The sequence below is a fragment of the Phytophthora cinnamomi genome, assembly GCF_018691715.1.
Source record: "Phytophthora cinnamomi strain GKB4 chromosome Unknown Contig53, whole genome shotgun sequence".
Classification (NCBI taxonomy): Eukaryota; Oomycota; class Peronosporomycetes; order Peronosporales; family Peronosporaceae; genus Phytophthora; species Phytophthora cinnamomi.
In genome coordinates this window covers 1,493,668-1,507,424 of record NW_027150986.1, presented here as the reverse complement: position 1 = coordinate 1,507,424, position 13,757 = coordinate 1,493,668, and the positions used below count along the sequence as shown (strand labels likewise).

Below are 13,757 nucleotides of genomic sequence, written 5' to 3'. Positions count from 1 at the left end.
ACGATGCCAGCCGGGTTCTAATGCACTGCGCAGCGCACTCAACGCCATGCTCGCAGCGAGCCGAAATAGGGAGGCAGACACGAGGCAACGCAGCGCAGCTTCTACCGCTTGTCGAGGCGCTTTGTCCTGAAGAGGGGTGGTAATCCTCTCGCCGCTCCGTGTCCGTCCTCCTGATGCACTTTGTGTGCTTACTGGCGCTTGCCGTTGTACAGGCTCTTGGCGTAGTCGGGGAAACGAATGAACGGCGGGTACTCGTTCTTGCCCTTGTCGTCCGCGTACACGTCCACGAAGGCCGAAGCCTCTTCGGGCTTGCCCGAGGACTTGGCCTCCTTGGTGGCCTTGACAACCTCAGCGCGCACCTTCTTCTCCAGCTCCTTGATCTCGTCAGCCGTGGCGAGCTCGGCCTCGATCATGCGCTTCTTCACCAGCTCAATGGGGTCGCGCGAGGCACGCATCTGCGAGATCTCGTCACGGTTACGGTACGTCACGCCGGGGTCCGACATGGAGTGGCCGTGGTAACGGTACGTGTTCATCTCCACGAAGATGGGGCCGTTGTCCTCACCGCACCACTTCTTCAGGAACTTGGTGCACTCGCGCACGGCGAGCACGTCGTTGCCGTCGCACTTGATACCGGGGATCTTGTTGCCCATGGTGTAGTACTCGTTGTTGAACGACGAGCGCTGGGTGGACGTGCCCATGCCGTAGTGGTTGTTCTCAATGCAGAAGATGGCGGGCAGCTTCCACAGGGCGGCCATGTTAGCGGCCTCGTACACCTGGCCCTGGTTGGAGGCGCCGTCACCGAACATGGTGATGGCGCACGGCATGGGGCCGTCGCCCTTGTGGTTGTACTTGCTGGCGAAAGCCAGACCGGCGCCCACGGGCACCTGGGCACCGACGATACCCTGGCCACCGTAGAAGTTGGCCTCCTTCTTGTAGAAGTGCATGGAGCCGCCCTTGCCGCCGGTGGCGCCGGCCGACATGCCGAACAGCTCGGCCAGCACGTCCTTGACCGAGGCGCCGCGGGCCAGCATGATGCAGTGGTTACGGTACGAGGTGATCCACGAGTCGGTGCGGTCCAGGGCGGCCTCCACGCCCGTAGCCACGGCCTCCTGGCCGTCGTACAGGTGGCAGAAGCCGCGGATGTTGCGGGCCTTGTACTCGTTGTCGTTGGTGATCTCCATGCGGCGCATCGTGTACATGAGCTTGTAGTAGCTCAGCATCTCCTCGCGGTTGGTCACGGCGTACTCGGCCGGGCCCTCCTCGAGACCTGCGGGGCGCAAGAGAAACCAACAGAGGCGGTCAGCGGCGGCGGACATCTACTGGCATATTTATTGTATCGGCTGCTGCTGTTGGACACGTACGGTGCAGCTCGAAGGGCGAGGCGAACTCGAACTTGGCCTCGCCCGAGGCGTTGGCGGCGGCGCTGAAGGCGCGCGAGGCGGGCGCGGCGGTGCGGGCCAGCGCGGCGGAGCGGCGGATCATCATCATCTCGATCGGAGTCGGGGGCTGCGGGCTGCTTGGTGATTTTGGGACTGCGTGGCTCCAAGCAGCCCTCCTTGCGACCGAGTTCCCGCTTAAGTGCGAACCCCCCTCCTGACGTCACCCATCCGATTCGAGCCCGGGTCAAATCATCCGCCGCGTGCAGCGCGTTTGCCGGGTGCAGGCGCTCATACAAAGCCTGCGATGCATGTCTAGCCGGCGCTGATTGGAAGAGATGATGGATAATGCCAACGCAACATGGCGGGCGGCGGCGAGGAGGCCACTGCGGTCTAAAGAGCCACGAGCTGCGGGGTTATTACTGTGGGTTCTATCCGTCGAGTGCGGCAGCGAATGCCATAGGCCGTCGGCGCTGCGGTGCGGCGCGCTGGTGTCGACGGTCTTGAACGCCTTGTGCAGACGCGATGGGAAGAGCCATTAGACTCGGCACGAGTATGCGGCAAGCATAGACGCCGCCGCCGGCGGGTCATCCCTCCCCGCGGCTCGCTTTGCGGCGCACCGCCGGAGCACATTATCCATCATCTTTTCGACCAACCGCGCAGGTCCATTGCCCAATATCAACCAATCGTGTCGTCCGCACAGTATAAGAGCAGCTCGCCAAATCCAACCGGGCTTAATATCCGTACACAGTCCGCGATTAAAAAGTCCCCAAATTCCAAAAGGGGACTTGATATCCAGGACACGCCACGTGGTAGAAGAGTCCCCAAACACTCCGATGTCCGCCACCAAGAAGCGCAAGGCCGACGCGGCCGCGGACGGCGACGCCGACGCCGGCGCCAAGCGCCGCAAGTGCCCGTACCTAGACACGGTGAACCACCAGCTGCTGGACTTCGACTTCGAGAAGGTGTGCTCCATCAGCCTCTCGGACCAGAACGTCTACGCCTGCCTCGTGTGCGGCAAGTACTTCAAGGGCCGCGGCCGCAACACGCACGCCTTCACGCACTCGGTGCAGAGCGGCCACCACGTGTTCATCAACCTGCAGACGGACCGCATCTACTGCCTGCCCGACAACTACGAGGTCGTGGACAACACGCTCAAGCCCGTGCAGGACGCGCTGCGCCCGGCCTTCGAGCGCGCGCAGATCGCCCGGCTCGACCAGAACCGCCTCCTGGCGCAGGACGCCTTCGGCGTGTCGTACCTGCCGGGCTTCATCGGCCTCAACAACCTCAAGCACACGGACTACATCAACGTGGTGGTGCAGGCGCTGGCCCACGTGCCGCCGCTGCGCGACTTCTTCCTGGCCAACGCCCCCACGGAGAAGAAGATCAAATCCAAGCTCGTGCTGCGCTTCGGAGAGCTGCTGCGCAAGATGTGGAGCCCGCACAACTTCAAAAATACGGTGATGTATTGCAAGGGCTGGTTTTGCGTTGGCTTCGTGTGCTGATGTGAGGTATTTGCTTGCGTGGATGCAGATCAGTCCGCACGAGCTGGTTCAGGAGATCTCGGTGAGCAGCAAGAAGAGGTTCCACGTGGGGACGCAGAACGAGAGCGTGGAGCTCCTGGCGTGGCTGCTGAACGAGTTGCACAGGGTGAGGTGGAGGTTGGCGGGGCATTGACGGATCGAGTTTGACGGAGTTGTGCTGCTTGATGCATTTGCAGGGTCTCGGAGGATCGCACAAACCGGGGAGCAGCATCATCCACAAGTGTTTCCAAGGTTTTGTGGAGGTGACAACGAACGATGAAACGAAAGCTGCGTCGGCTGACATGGCGGAGCGCGAATCCGCTGTCTCAACGACGGTGTCGCCATTCTTGTACGTTGCTAGCGCTTATATTCTGCCGTGCGTTTTCGCTTACCATGCTGCTATCTGCATATAGGATGATGGCGCTAGATTTGCCATCAACACCGCTGTTCAAGGATTCTCAGGGTGGAAATATCATTCCTCAGGTAAAGTTACCAGTAATTTTTGGATCATAAGGGGAAGACGAACTAACGCGAATGTTGGTTAGATCCCGCTTTTCACAGTGCTCGAGAAATACAACGGCAGTCACATAACGCACGTCCTTCAAGGCTCCCATCGTCTGAAGAAGACGTACCGGATCGACTCGCTGCCAGCATATCTGATCTTCCACGTGAAGCGCTTTACGCGAAACAATTTCTTCATCGAAAAGAATCCGACGATTGTAAACTTCCCGGTGAAGAACCTGGAGTTGCGTGATTACCTGAAGCTGGATGAGAGTGTTCCGTCGGAGGAAGAGCTTCGCAACAAGTGCGTGTGGTACTGGTCTGAGGTATTATACGCTCGTAAACTGATTCTGTTCGTCACCTTGGCGCTATTCGCAGGTCAATTTCTGAGCTGAGAGATATTCTTCGCAAGCACAACCAGTCCACAGAGGTGCGTTTCTTGGGTTTTGCTATGGTTCAGTATGCAAAGGCTGATACCACTTGCGTATTTGGTGTATATAGGATTGCGTTGAGAAGACCGACTTGGTCGAGAAGATTTTGCGTGTTGCCCTGCCATCCACCAAGTACGTGTCATTCTCTAGCTTACTGAGGTCCGCCGGATGCTGACTCGGCTGTGCAACGCGGCTATTGAATCGCAGGTACAACCTGATTGCCAATGTCTGCCACGACAGCCCAGTGACAACAGGCCAAGAGGCGGCGCTCCAAACAAACCCGCTGACGGAAGGCAGCTATCGTGCCCACGTTCAAAATAGAGTACGCAGCTGGCGTACCCGTACGGTTTCGGTTTCGACAATGGTCAGACTGATGTATTTTATGTGTTCATTGCCGCAGGCAACTGAGCAATGGTACGAGATCCAAGACCTGCACGTCCAGGAAACGATGCCTCAGCTTATCGGTGTGTCTGAGTCCTACTTGATGATTTACGAGCGAAAAGCCTAAGAAATCCGGAAATATAGCAACGAGGCCCGCGCTCGTCAAACTGCAGACACACCATATTGTTCGTTCCATGCCACCAGTGCCTCTATAGTTGTCGTGGACACACTTGGCCGGACTCGCGTAAGTGCCACCTGGAAGTCGGATGCGTTGATTCCTCGCACATCTTCCGCTTTCACGTTGGCTACTTTCGCTCCGAGGTCGCGGATGGGACCCAGAGCGGCATCCTTGCATACTGCCTTCAGGTCGCTTCCAGAGTAACCGTCTGTCGCCTTGACGATGTGCTTAATATCTTTGGATGATAACGAAAATTTCTGACTGCCAAGTAAATGCCGGATAAGTCCTTCGCGAGAAGGAGCATCCGGGAGCGGCACTACATCAAAGCAGATTCACCATGCGTCAAGGCGGGGTAATGCTCGGTAATGGTTAGAAAGGCCACGTACCGTAAATTCGCTTCTCGAGACGGCGCACGATGGCCTCATCAAGCTCGTGTGGGAGGTTTGTAGCTCCCATGACGAGGATTCGATCCTCCTGTGAAGAAGCGGCTCCGTCGAGCTCAGTGAAAAACTGCAGCACCCGCCGTAATAAATTTCACATCAGCTTGGCGAAACACAAAGCTACTCAGAGTGTCCGCTAGTGGCATACCTGGTTCTTGATCCTTCGGCTTGCTTCGTTTTCGGATGCTGACCTAGTCGACAGCAAGGCGTCGATCTCATCCATGAAAACCACAGACGGTTGAAGTTCCCGGGCCATCTCGAATAGCGCTCGAACCAGTTTCTCGCCCTCACCCACCCACTTCGACGTCAAAGATGACGCAGAAATGCTGCAACAGAGATACCCTTGTGTAAGGCGGAACATTAGCGCACACCAAAATCCGAAAAATACTTACTTGAAGAAAGTTGCTTTCGCCTCAGTAGCGACAGCTTTCGCTAGCAACGTTTTCCCTGGTGTAACATCAAGTCGTTAGGCCTGATCAGCCACACTACCCGAACATTTAGTGCGCAAGCGAGTACCTGTGCCCGGCGGTCCAAAAAGCAGTACCCCGCGTGGCGGAGCTCGCAGCCCCGTAAACAGATCCGGGCGCAATGTAGGCAAGATGACAGCTTCCTACGCTCACTCCACGGACGTTCCGTCATTCACAAATCTCCAAACCACTGCAATTAACTCACGGAATCCAAACCTGCAAGATCTGCTTCGCCACCCGTAGCCCCGCAATATCCCCCCAGTGAACTCCAGGCGAGTGGTCCAACACCTCGTCCAGAATCGTGTGGGCATGCTCTGCGTGCTGCTTCGTGTACCCCGCTCTTTGCTGCCAACAGCAACATAAAAACAAAATTGCCACTAAGAACACCACTATCATCCACATTGGGTAGCTCTCCCAACCTGCTTTCCACTTGCGGTGCGTGCATTGCCGTCCTGCGTGCTCAACGAAGTCGCCTCCTACACGAGGCAAAATATACCACCGTGGGCGACCTGCAACAGTCTTGTATTGTGAATGTATCAATCATTTCCAACCTGGGTCTGGGCCTGCTGCTTGCGCGCCTGCTCTGCCGTCCAATCCTTGAGGTACTCGGCTCGCACCATGTACTCGTTGATTTTCTGCCGCAGTTGCGTCTTGGCCTGTTCGTCCGACAGCTCTGTGCGGGAGATAAAACCCCACGTGAGCGATGGATTCATGAGAATATCCGCGCTTAAACGTACGTCCCAGCTGCACCATCATCTTCTCGATGCCAGAAGCGTACATCCCCACCGCCTCCTCGTATTTCCCTGCTTTATCCGCCGCCACGGCCGCCTCGATGGCCTTCTGGATCGCGTCCTCAGGGCGCCGACCCCGCCACAGGAACATGCTCGGCGATGGATTATTCTTCAATGCGCAAGTGTATTGAAGAAGAATATCCGGCCGATTGGGATAATATCGGTGTTGATTTTTAGCCAATCCCCGACGAGCTTTAAACGTGGGGTGGTCAAATCCATACTTTTGGGAGGCGAACATGTTGCGGCGAGCTATCACCCAGGTCGCGCGGGCGACGACGCCTTCCCGTGGCTACGGAGTGCGCTTCGCCACCATCAATGGTACCATTCTACTCAGCACGCGACGCGCTATCCGTCCGTGCCTATTTCGTCGACTAACTCGTTGAACCCGCTGTGCTGCAGGCAACCAGGTGCGCGCGGGCATGGCGCTCGAGATCGACGGCAAGATCTACCGCGTGGGCAAGAACCAGCACGTGAAGCCCGGCAAGGGCGGAGCTTACGTCCAGGTGCGTTCGACCGCAGCTTTTCGCGCGGAAATCTGAGTAAAATCACGCGAGAAATGGGCTCACCAACGTCGGCGGTCAATGTGGGGCCAATGAACTTCCCAATCGGCAGGCGGAGCTGAAGGAGATCAAGACCGGAGCCAAGATGAACCGCCGCTTCCGCGCCGCGGAGACCGTAAACAAGGCACCGCTAGGCCCGGACGAGCTCTTCCAGTTCTTGTACTACGACGGGGACCACCTGGTCATCATGCACAACACGTCTTTCGAGCAGGTACGGCGTCCGTTGGATAGCAGTGACGCTGCTGCCGGGGGGTTAATCTAACCCTTTCTGGTGCTTGTTGTTGTGGATGGTGTTGTTGTTGTCGCTGGTGGTGGTGGTAGATGGAGATCGAGCGCGACCTGTTCTCGGGCCGGCAGCTGGAGTTCCTGCAGGAGGGCATGACGCTGTCGCTGCAGATCATCGAGGGCGACGTGCTGTGGGCCAATATGCCCGAGCACGTGCTGCTCGAGGTGACGGTGAGTGAAGTTGCACGAATCATTTTTCCTCTGGTCGACGTCTGGACGCCTTCCCGGTTTGCTGAGCTTTTTGCCGTTTCAACCTCCGTGCTCGCAGAAAACCACCCCGAAAGGCGTGGCGGATACGGCGCTGAGCGTCAAGGACGCGACGCTGGAAAATGGCGCCGTCGTGAAGGTACCGTTGTTCTTTGCGCTGTGGTGCATCCTTGCGTGAAGTAGCACGAGCGAACTAAATCGGATTTGTTCGTGCCTTAGGTCCCTCTGTTCATCGAGGTCGGCAACAAGGTCAAGGTGTCGACCGAGGACGGCTCGTACGTCGACAAGCTCTGAGCCGCGGGCCCCAGCGGCGACGTACCGCGGTAAGGCCGCCGACTAATGCAGAAGAGACGGCCGAAACAATGACATGTCCGCGTGGACAACACTTGATCTGATTGACGATACCTCTTGCTACTCCCGTTTGACAGTTGGCGCCGGCGTGGCACACTGTAGCCCTCCCTGGGCGTGCGTACATGTGCGCGGCGGCGCCGGAGCCCCCGCCCAGCCGGCCCCGCGCTGTCGGCAGTCGTCACACTGCCGGTATCAGCAATGCTGCGACGGGCGTTCCGGTCGCCTTCGCCGAAGCGGGCGCCGTAACCGTGGCGTGTGTCCTCACGTCCTCGGCCGCTCTGCGCCAATCGTTGAAGATCACCGCGGTCAGCTTTCGCGCCGCGGTTTCGCGGAGAATCATGCCTCGCCGACCTTACTCCGCGCGAGTGAGCACAAGTCGCATGCTCAGACGCGGAGTTCAGGCGGCCTCAGGCTGGGACTCGGGCGGCCAAGGGCGGAAGAGGAGCCTCAGCGAGGGCGGTCCGAGTGAGCTGAGCCGAGGTTCGGGCCTCGAGTCCGGGCAGTGAGAAAAATCGGCCTCATCGTTGCCCTGGTCCCCTTCTTCCGACAGCGTCACTGGCTGTGCAGCATCACATCCCGTGCGACCTCTCGCGGCCGAGTAGCGTTGCGCGTCTGGACGCGGCCATTCCTCCTTTGCTCCTGCAGCTCGCACTCCTCGCCATGGCCAACTCCAGCTCGACCGACAAGGGCGCGCCGCCCTCGGCCGAGCACCAGCACCAGCCCGCGGGCGACTGCCCCCACGCCGTGGCCTCCACCCTCATCCAGCGGCACCGCGACAACCGGCAGCGCTTCGACTCGGCCGACTACGAGATGGCGCGGCGCGCCGCCGGCCCGTGCGCCGGCTGCACCTGCGGCAAGTGCGCGCCCTCGGACGGCGCCGAGCTCGAGCGCGAGCCCGAGCCTGGCGCGGGCGAGCACCGCGAGCAGCTGCGGTGTCTGCGCCTGCAGCGCTTCGACTCGGCCGACTGGGCCCTGCAGACGCAGCACGCGCAGCAGTCCCCGCAGACAGAGTCGCCCCCGACAGAGCCCGCGAACGTCGCGCAGATGATCATGGACCGGCACGCGCTCAAGACGTGCGCGCTCGTCGGCCCGACGCCGGTCAAGAACGGCGCCGACGCCCAGGCATAAGGTCTCGACGGAAGAGGCCCCGCGTGCTCGCGCGCGACAGAATTTAGCCTTCCTGTAGCTACTAACTACCCCTTAACGTCCCAATGTACAGCACCTATCTACTCGGTTCGACCGACTTGTAGCTTGGCATCGACAATGCGGCCAACGATCGAAAAGTATCTTGGCCGGGTGCGTCCTTAGGGACACAGTCCCCGGGCGTTCGTTCCTCTCGCCGAGCGCTTCGACGCGCTTGACCTGCAGGCAGCGTCCACACGGGGAGGTCCCCCAGGGAGGTCGCGCACTGGTTCTGCTCCCGGACATGGGCGTCTGAGGCGCTTCTTCGCCCAACGCAGGGAGTGTTTTGGCGAGTGAGACAGGAGCCGCACCGAGCAATCGACTCGGCGGCCGAAACGGTGCGAGCTGAGCCCGACATGTCCACGGGCTCCGCTGGACTGACGCTGGTCTCGCGTGGCAGGTCGTGGTGAGCTCTTCATGCTGGACGCGTTCAGGAAGCACGCGCTAGGTGGGGCCATACCGTCGGATGTCGTGGGGTGAAGCTCGAAGTGACCGCGTGTTGTGTGCGCAGTGATCCTCGTGGCCATTCTGTTCGCCACCTACCGGCTATCGCGGCTGGAGGGCGAGCGTGGACGGCGCGGAGCTAGCGTCGAGCGAGACGTGAGTCGAACGCCGCACATAGTTGTCATCGCCAGCAATCCCGCTGCACTTTGACGCGCCGCAGTTTGAGAATGTCGTAGGCTTCCTGCACCAACGCCTCGACTCCAAGTACCGAGTGCTGCGCGTTGCCCCGCCGCCGCATGCCGCGATCAAGCTGCACGCGATGGTGGTGAACGGAGGGTTCGCTGTTCCACACGTGGGTACGGGGTTTCTGTTGCTGCTGGTGCTGGCGGTGGGATGAATCCTCACGTGCATGCTTGAACTTGCCACGCTTCTTGCTGAGAAGAAGCAGAGCTTTTCGTGGACCAGCAGCTGATGCTTGACCAGCGCAAACAGAGGCGTCGAGATCACGAGCCGCTGCCACCTGTACGCTTTCGGGTGTATGAAGCGGCTACAATGACAGCCATAGCTAAGGTAAATTCGTACTTCATGTGTGTGCATTGCAATGTGAGTTTGGATGTGAGTTTTTACCAGCGCCTGCGCTCTAACTGAGCAGGATCTCCAGAAAAGGAATCTCATTGTCTCGTACGAGCATGGATACCAGCCAAACTACTAGTGACGTTGCAGTTTTAAAGATTGAACATGTCGATCTCCTCATCATCAGACTCGTGATTACCTTTCGGGGAGCTTGATTTTTCTGCGTGTATTTTGCTGCTCTCGATGGTTTGATGTACCTGGGAATTGGTCTTCCAGCCGAACTGGACGACAGTGACTGTCAGATTATCAACGCTTCCTTTCTTGTAGGCAGCTTTGACGATGGCATCCGCGGCGGCTTTGGCGTCGCGGAAGAGTGGCAAAGCGATATCCACAACCTCCTGGTTGCTCAAGACGTCCCAGATACCATCGCACGCCATCACGAGGAACAAGTCGTCTCCTTGCACTTGAAATCGCTTGGTCTCCGGGTCACATGAAACAAGTGGTGTAGGAGTCTTCAACGATCGGTCGCCGAATGCCCGTGACACCGCCAAGTATGTAGATGACTCCTGTTGCATTGCCAGCCCAGCGCCCGCAGCAGAGTACACTCGAGATATGCCGGCTATTTTGCCCACAAAGCCTCCAGCCTTTTCGATACGCTTTCTTTCGTCCGGGAGATCAGGTTTGTGGTCGGACGTGAGCGCCACAGCTTGACCCCCTCGACACATAACGGCGCGACTGTCCCCTAGATTCACCGTGTAGAAAGTCAGCCCGCGTGATTGCTGGTTACCGTCTTCATTACCAGCGTTCATCTCTATATCCCTGGAGCTAGTCGAGTCGGCTAGAAACCATACTAGAAGAGCAGTCGAACCGTCTCGAGACGGGTTTTTCTGCAGTACCTGAGCATCTACTCGTTCGAAAGCATCTTTGAACGACTTCAAGAGATGGCCATGCTGCTCATGGCACCACTGCCACCTCTTTTCATCGCGCGCCGTTTCTTCGACATCAATTTGCCCCATTTCACTGTCCATTTGAGAAATAGCAGTCGTAAGCTGGCTGAACAGCAGATCCAACTCATCCGTAGTGTTAACAGAAGTCGCAGAATCGGGATCTGTAGTTCCTGATCTTATGGCATCCACTTCTGTAAGCTGTTGGCGTAGCAGATTTACCTGCTCAACAATAGCATCTCGACGATTTTTCTCTTGGCTGGAAAGCTCTTGGCAGGTACGTAGGTCAGCCAACGCTTTTTCTCCAACATTTTGTTGGAACACCGAGGATACAGTCTTCACTAGCTGCCGAGACAGGAAATCTGCTGTAAATGCTCCACCATGGCCATCAAATATGCCGAACACCGGGCCGGGAAAGACGTTGGTGAAGATAACGTGACGATCTTCATTGCTTGTCTTCATCCCAGCCCACGACTCTGTCGCGAACCGCAGTCGAGGAATTAACAAGTGCATACGCTGAGCAGCATCAAGCGGTCCCGTTTCGCCAGTATTTCCAACGTCGCTAGTCAAAGAACCTGCTTTCAGCTTTCTGTCACCCTCAGCATCATCCTCGTCACGGAACTTTCGCTTCGACAAGCTCTGCATATTCGATGGGTGACCCCTGACGAGTGGCCTAAGATTTCGTCTTTGGGCCGCCCCTTGTCGGGTGCTTACAGTTAGTGGCAATCTCTTCTCTACTACGCACTAAAGACAAATGTTAGTCTTGCGTCAATCTATACAACGCATGGCAATGGGTTGCAGCGCTACTCAACGGCGTGCAGTTGGAGTCCAGATCTTGCAGATGACGAACCCGTTAACCCGCGGTCGATATCGCACAGTAGCGGGCAAATGCTAGTTTTGACCACCCCGAGCAAGATTGAAATGTTAGATCAGCGCATTCAGGTCGGTACCAATAAAACGGCTTACATGGAGTCAGGATGGAAGGAAGGCCACTGCACCCATAGGTCTTCGACTGCGTGGAGAGCGCTTTCGTGAAGCACCACCACACAAATGGCGTCGTATCCTCCGGCTGAAATTGTCAGCATGTCGTTGTTAGTCAGGGCAATGGTCACCAAACCAGATCAATTTTGAAAAGCATGAGTACCTCCGGGCACTCCAGCAACCAGAACACCGGGAATCGCCAGCGTCGCATCGAGGATAGCGGTCTGCTCCGGTGGTTCAATCGGAACTCCTGCGGCATTTCCCATTTCACTAGAGCAGTGATGCCAAACAAAGTAGATGTCAATATCTGTAGAGGAAAAACGTGATGTGATACAGAGCCTACCGCATCAACTGTCGGAACTGGGAGAACGCTTTGCTAATTCTTAGAAGAAGGGCCCCAATCCTCGCATCCATAGCATTCCACTATATGCAAACCAAACATCAGTGATAAGAGCAGCAGAATCTCACCAGAAAAAGCTTCATCAGTTTACCTGGTCACGGCTTTGGGATGCCATCATTGCCCAATCAATTGGGGTGCTAAAACTGGCTTCCAGCTCGCAGATTTCCGCGAATCCTTGCTCAACCTCCATATTGTGGTGGTGAATTTCATCCATCACTCTCTTCGCGTGTTCAGGCTGCTCCTTTCGCCACTTCAACACTTGCCGAACCATAGACACAGTCGCCGAACCAGACGACACGTCTCCCAAGATCAAGTGGAAGGATGAAGGTAGTCGGACGGGTTTCTATCACCAAAGCAAGAATTATGATAAGCAAGTTCCCTGGAACTGAAAGTCACGTAAGTAGCCGTACCACACGATTAGAAGTGTCCCACAGTGCACTGTCCGTAATACAACGGGCAATCTTCTCCGCTTTCATGGCATTTCCGGTTGTGAATTCATCCAAAATGGATGCAGGAAAGCGAGTATACCGCTGAGATCCAAAGCAAGCGGCCGAGACATCGAATCCACTCCCGATCTGTGGCGATCAACAAATTGTTAGTCGACTACTTACCTTTCGTTAACAGTAAATGATGCCAAGCGTACCTTGCGTTGCACGTAGCAGTGGCTCAATTGAGCCAAATTGTGCACCAGCTCCAGGTCCTTCTGCTGCTTATCGAAGCTTGTAGCTGGCACGAAGAACACCACAAGTGCGGCCACAAGGGACGTCACCAGAGCTGCGGAGCTCCCCATGCCAGTCTTCAACGCGACTACCTTGTCACCGCGCTCTGAAAGTCACATATCAGTACAACTGCCCGGCCAAGGTTCATAGCCCCTGTCACGCGTACCTTCCATCGTTGGTGGAAGGAACGCCTCCAATGTCTTCAAGTTTGCGCGACGCAGTGGCAGGTTCGCATCTTGCAGCTAAACCAACACAATATCCAAAACCAACGTCAACCAACACCATAGCAACCCCCGCTCCGCCAATCTAAACCGCCTCTCACTCTCTTCACTTGCGAGTAGAAGTCGTTGTCACCGCGAAGTGTGACGTGAACTCCTTTCTTCTCCTCCGTGAGCTGCTGGAACGTATCGTTGCTCTTGAACTCACCCAACCCAGCAATGCCGTTCACGGCACACAACACCGTCTCCTCAATATACGAGTTCCGGTGCGATCCCTCCCTGCCATCACGCCCATGCAATTAGAACCAGCTCTGTCGCCCTCAACAATCATAGCTCCTCGTCACCTGAGCTGGAACCTGAATTGTCCGCCGTTTTCCTCGATCCAGCCGTCGACCAACTGGTTGAACTGCGCGCTCTCCACACTCAGTGGGAACAGACTGCGCCACCCACCGGACGCTTCAAAAATCGAGCCTTCGCCCCCCAAACTCTGCATTTTTTACAATAATTAAATTATTATAGTTCATCATGACGATTGACACAATTTTTATCCATCGAGTGATACCTTGACCCGCACTTGGGAGAAAAACCTCGCGGTGCTTGACAGAACGAGTCCCGAGTACTGCTCGTCTAGCACCAGGTAGCCGCCCACAAGCAGCACCTTGCCGGGAGCGGACACGCACGTGGGATGGAGGCTCGCCATGCTCAGTGAATCGCCACGTCGCCGAAAGTGAGCCTCAGTCTCGTACGTCAGCTTCAGCTTGACTTAAAGGGGTCGGTCTTCTCTCTCATTGGTCAGTTCACACGT

The 13,757-nt window shown here is 57.0% G+C and overlaps 8 protein-coding genes across 9 annotated transcripts; 4 read left to right on the top strand and 4 right to left on the bottom strand.

Annotated features, from left to right (window-relative positions):
* Positions 1-188: 188 nt before the first annotated feature.
* IUM83_00416 (pyruvate dehydrogenase (acetyl-transferring) E1 component, alpha subunit) lies at positions 189-1,488 on the bottom strand (the record flags this gene model as incomplete). Its single annotated transcript, XM_067924184.1, has 2 exons — positions 189-1,267; positions 1,362-1,488. The coding sequence occupies 2 exons, from the start codon at positions 1,486-1,488 to the stop codon at positions 189-191; spliced, it is 1,206 nt and encodes a 401-aa protein (XP_067788771.1).
* Positions 1,489-2,212: 724 nt separating this feature from the next.
* Positions 2,213-4,339, top strand: IUM83_00415 (U4/U6.U5 tri-snRNP-associated protein; the record flags this gene model as incomplete). The annotated part of the gene is made up of 9 exons (XM_067924183.1): positions 2,213-2,836; positions 2,910-3,026; positions 3,097-3,248; positions 3,313-3,382; positions 3,445-3,704; positions 3,779-3,830; positions 3,902-3,963; positions 4,039-4,153; positions 4,232-4,339. The coding sequence occupies 9 exons, from the start codon at positions 2,213-2,215 to the stop codon at positions 4,337-4,339; spliced, it is 1,560 nt and encodes a 519-aa protein (XP_067789394.1).
* Positions 4,340-4,374: 35 nt separating this feature from the next.
* On the bottom strand, positions 4,375-6,179 carry IUM83_00414 (spastin and Fidgetin-like protein; the record flags this gene model as incomplete). The annotated part of the gene is made up of 9 exons (XM_067924182.1): positions 4,375-4,706; positions 4,777-4,900; positions 4,979-5,156; positions 5,223-5,277; positions 5,347-5,440; positions 5,514-5,642; positions 5,717-5,773; positions 5,849-5,970; positions 6,035-6,179. 9 exons carry the CDS (start codon positions 6,177-6,179, stop codon positions 4,375-4,377), a joined length of 1,236 nt encoding a protein of 411 aa, XP_067788768.1.
* Positions 6,180-6,324: 145 nt separating this feature from the next.
* IUM83_00413 (translation elongation factor P) lies at positions 6,325-7,434 on the top strand (the record flags this gene model as incomplete). Its single annotated transcript, XM_067924181.1, has 6 exons — positions 6,325-6,406; positions 6,488-6,591; positions 6,701-6,859; positions 6,970-7,104; positions 7,202-7,279; positions 7,360-7,434. 6 exons carry the CDS (start codon positions 6,325-6,327, stop codon positions 7,432-7,434), a joined length of 633 nt encoding a protein of 210 aa, XP_067788767.1.
* Positions 7,435-7,871: 437 nt separating this feature from the next.
* IUM83_00412 (Nitrilotriacetate monooxygenase component B protein) lies at positions 7,872-8,619 on the top strand (the record flags this gene model as incomplete). Its single annotated transcript, XM_067924180.1, has 2 exons — positions 7,872-7,971; positions 8,042-8,619. 2 exons carry the CDS (start codon positions 7,872-7,874, stop codon positions 8,617-8,619), a joined length of 678 nt encoding a protein of 225 aa, XP_067789150.1.
* A 340-nt stretch (positions 8,620-8,959) lies between these two features.
* IUM83_00411 (uncharacterized protein) lies at positions 8,960-9,829 on the top strand (the record flags this gene model as incomplete). Of its 2 annotated transcripts, none has more annotated exons than XM_067924179.1 (6): positions 8,960-9,011; positions 9,074-9,121; positions 9,185-9,273; positions 9,338-9,473; positions 9,566-9,687; positions 9,770-9,829. In XM_067924179.1, 6 exons carry the CDS (start codon positions 8,960-8,962, stop codon positions 9,827-9,829), a joined length of 507 nt encoding a protein of 168 aa, XP_067788765.1. The 2 variants fall into 2 exon arrangements, with proteins under 2 accessions (XP_067788765.1, XP_067788764.1); XM_067924178.1 differs by having other exon boundaries at positions 9,560-9,687.
* Positions 9,830-9,842: 13 nt separating this feature from the next.
* On the bottom strand, positions 9,843-11,279 carry IUM83_00410 (Phosphomevalonate kinase; the record flags this gene model as incomplete). Its single annotated transcript, XM_067924177.1, has 1 exon — positions 9,843-11,279. The coding sequence occupies one exon, from the start codon at positions 11,277-11,279 to the stop codon at positions 9,843-9,845; it is 1,437 nt and encodes a 478-aa protein (XP_067788766.1).
* Positions 11,280-11,437: 158 nt separating this feature from the next.
* On the bottom strand, positions 11,438-13,652 carry IUM83_00409 (phosphomevalonate kinase; the record flags this gene model as incomplete). The annotated part of the gene is made up of 11 exons (XM_067924176.1): positions 11,438-11,525; positions 11,601-11,703; positions 11,779-11,885; positions 11,959-12,038; positions 12,107-12,358; positions 12,426-12,590; positions 12,659-12,840; positions 12,901-12,976; positions 13,057-13,231; positions 13,297-13,439; positions 13,515-13,652. 11 exons carry the CDS (start codon positions 13,650-13,652, stop codon positions 11,438-11,440), a joined length of 1,509 nt encoding a protein of 502 aa, XP_067789377.1.
* Positions 13,653-13,757: the final 105 nt, after the last annotated feature.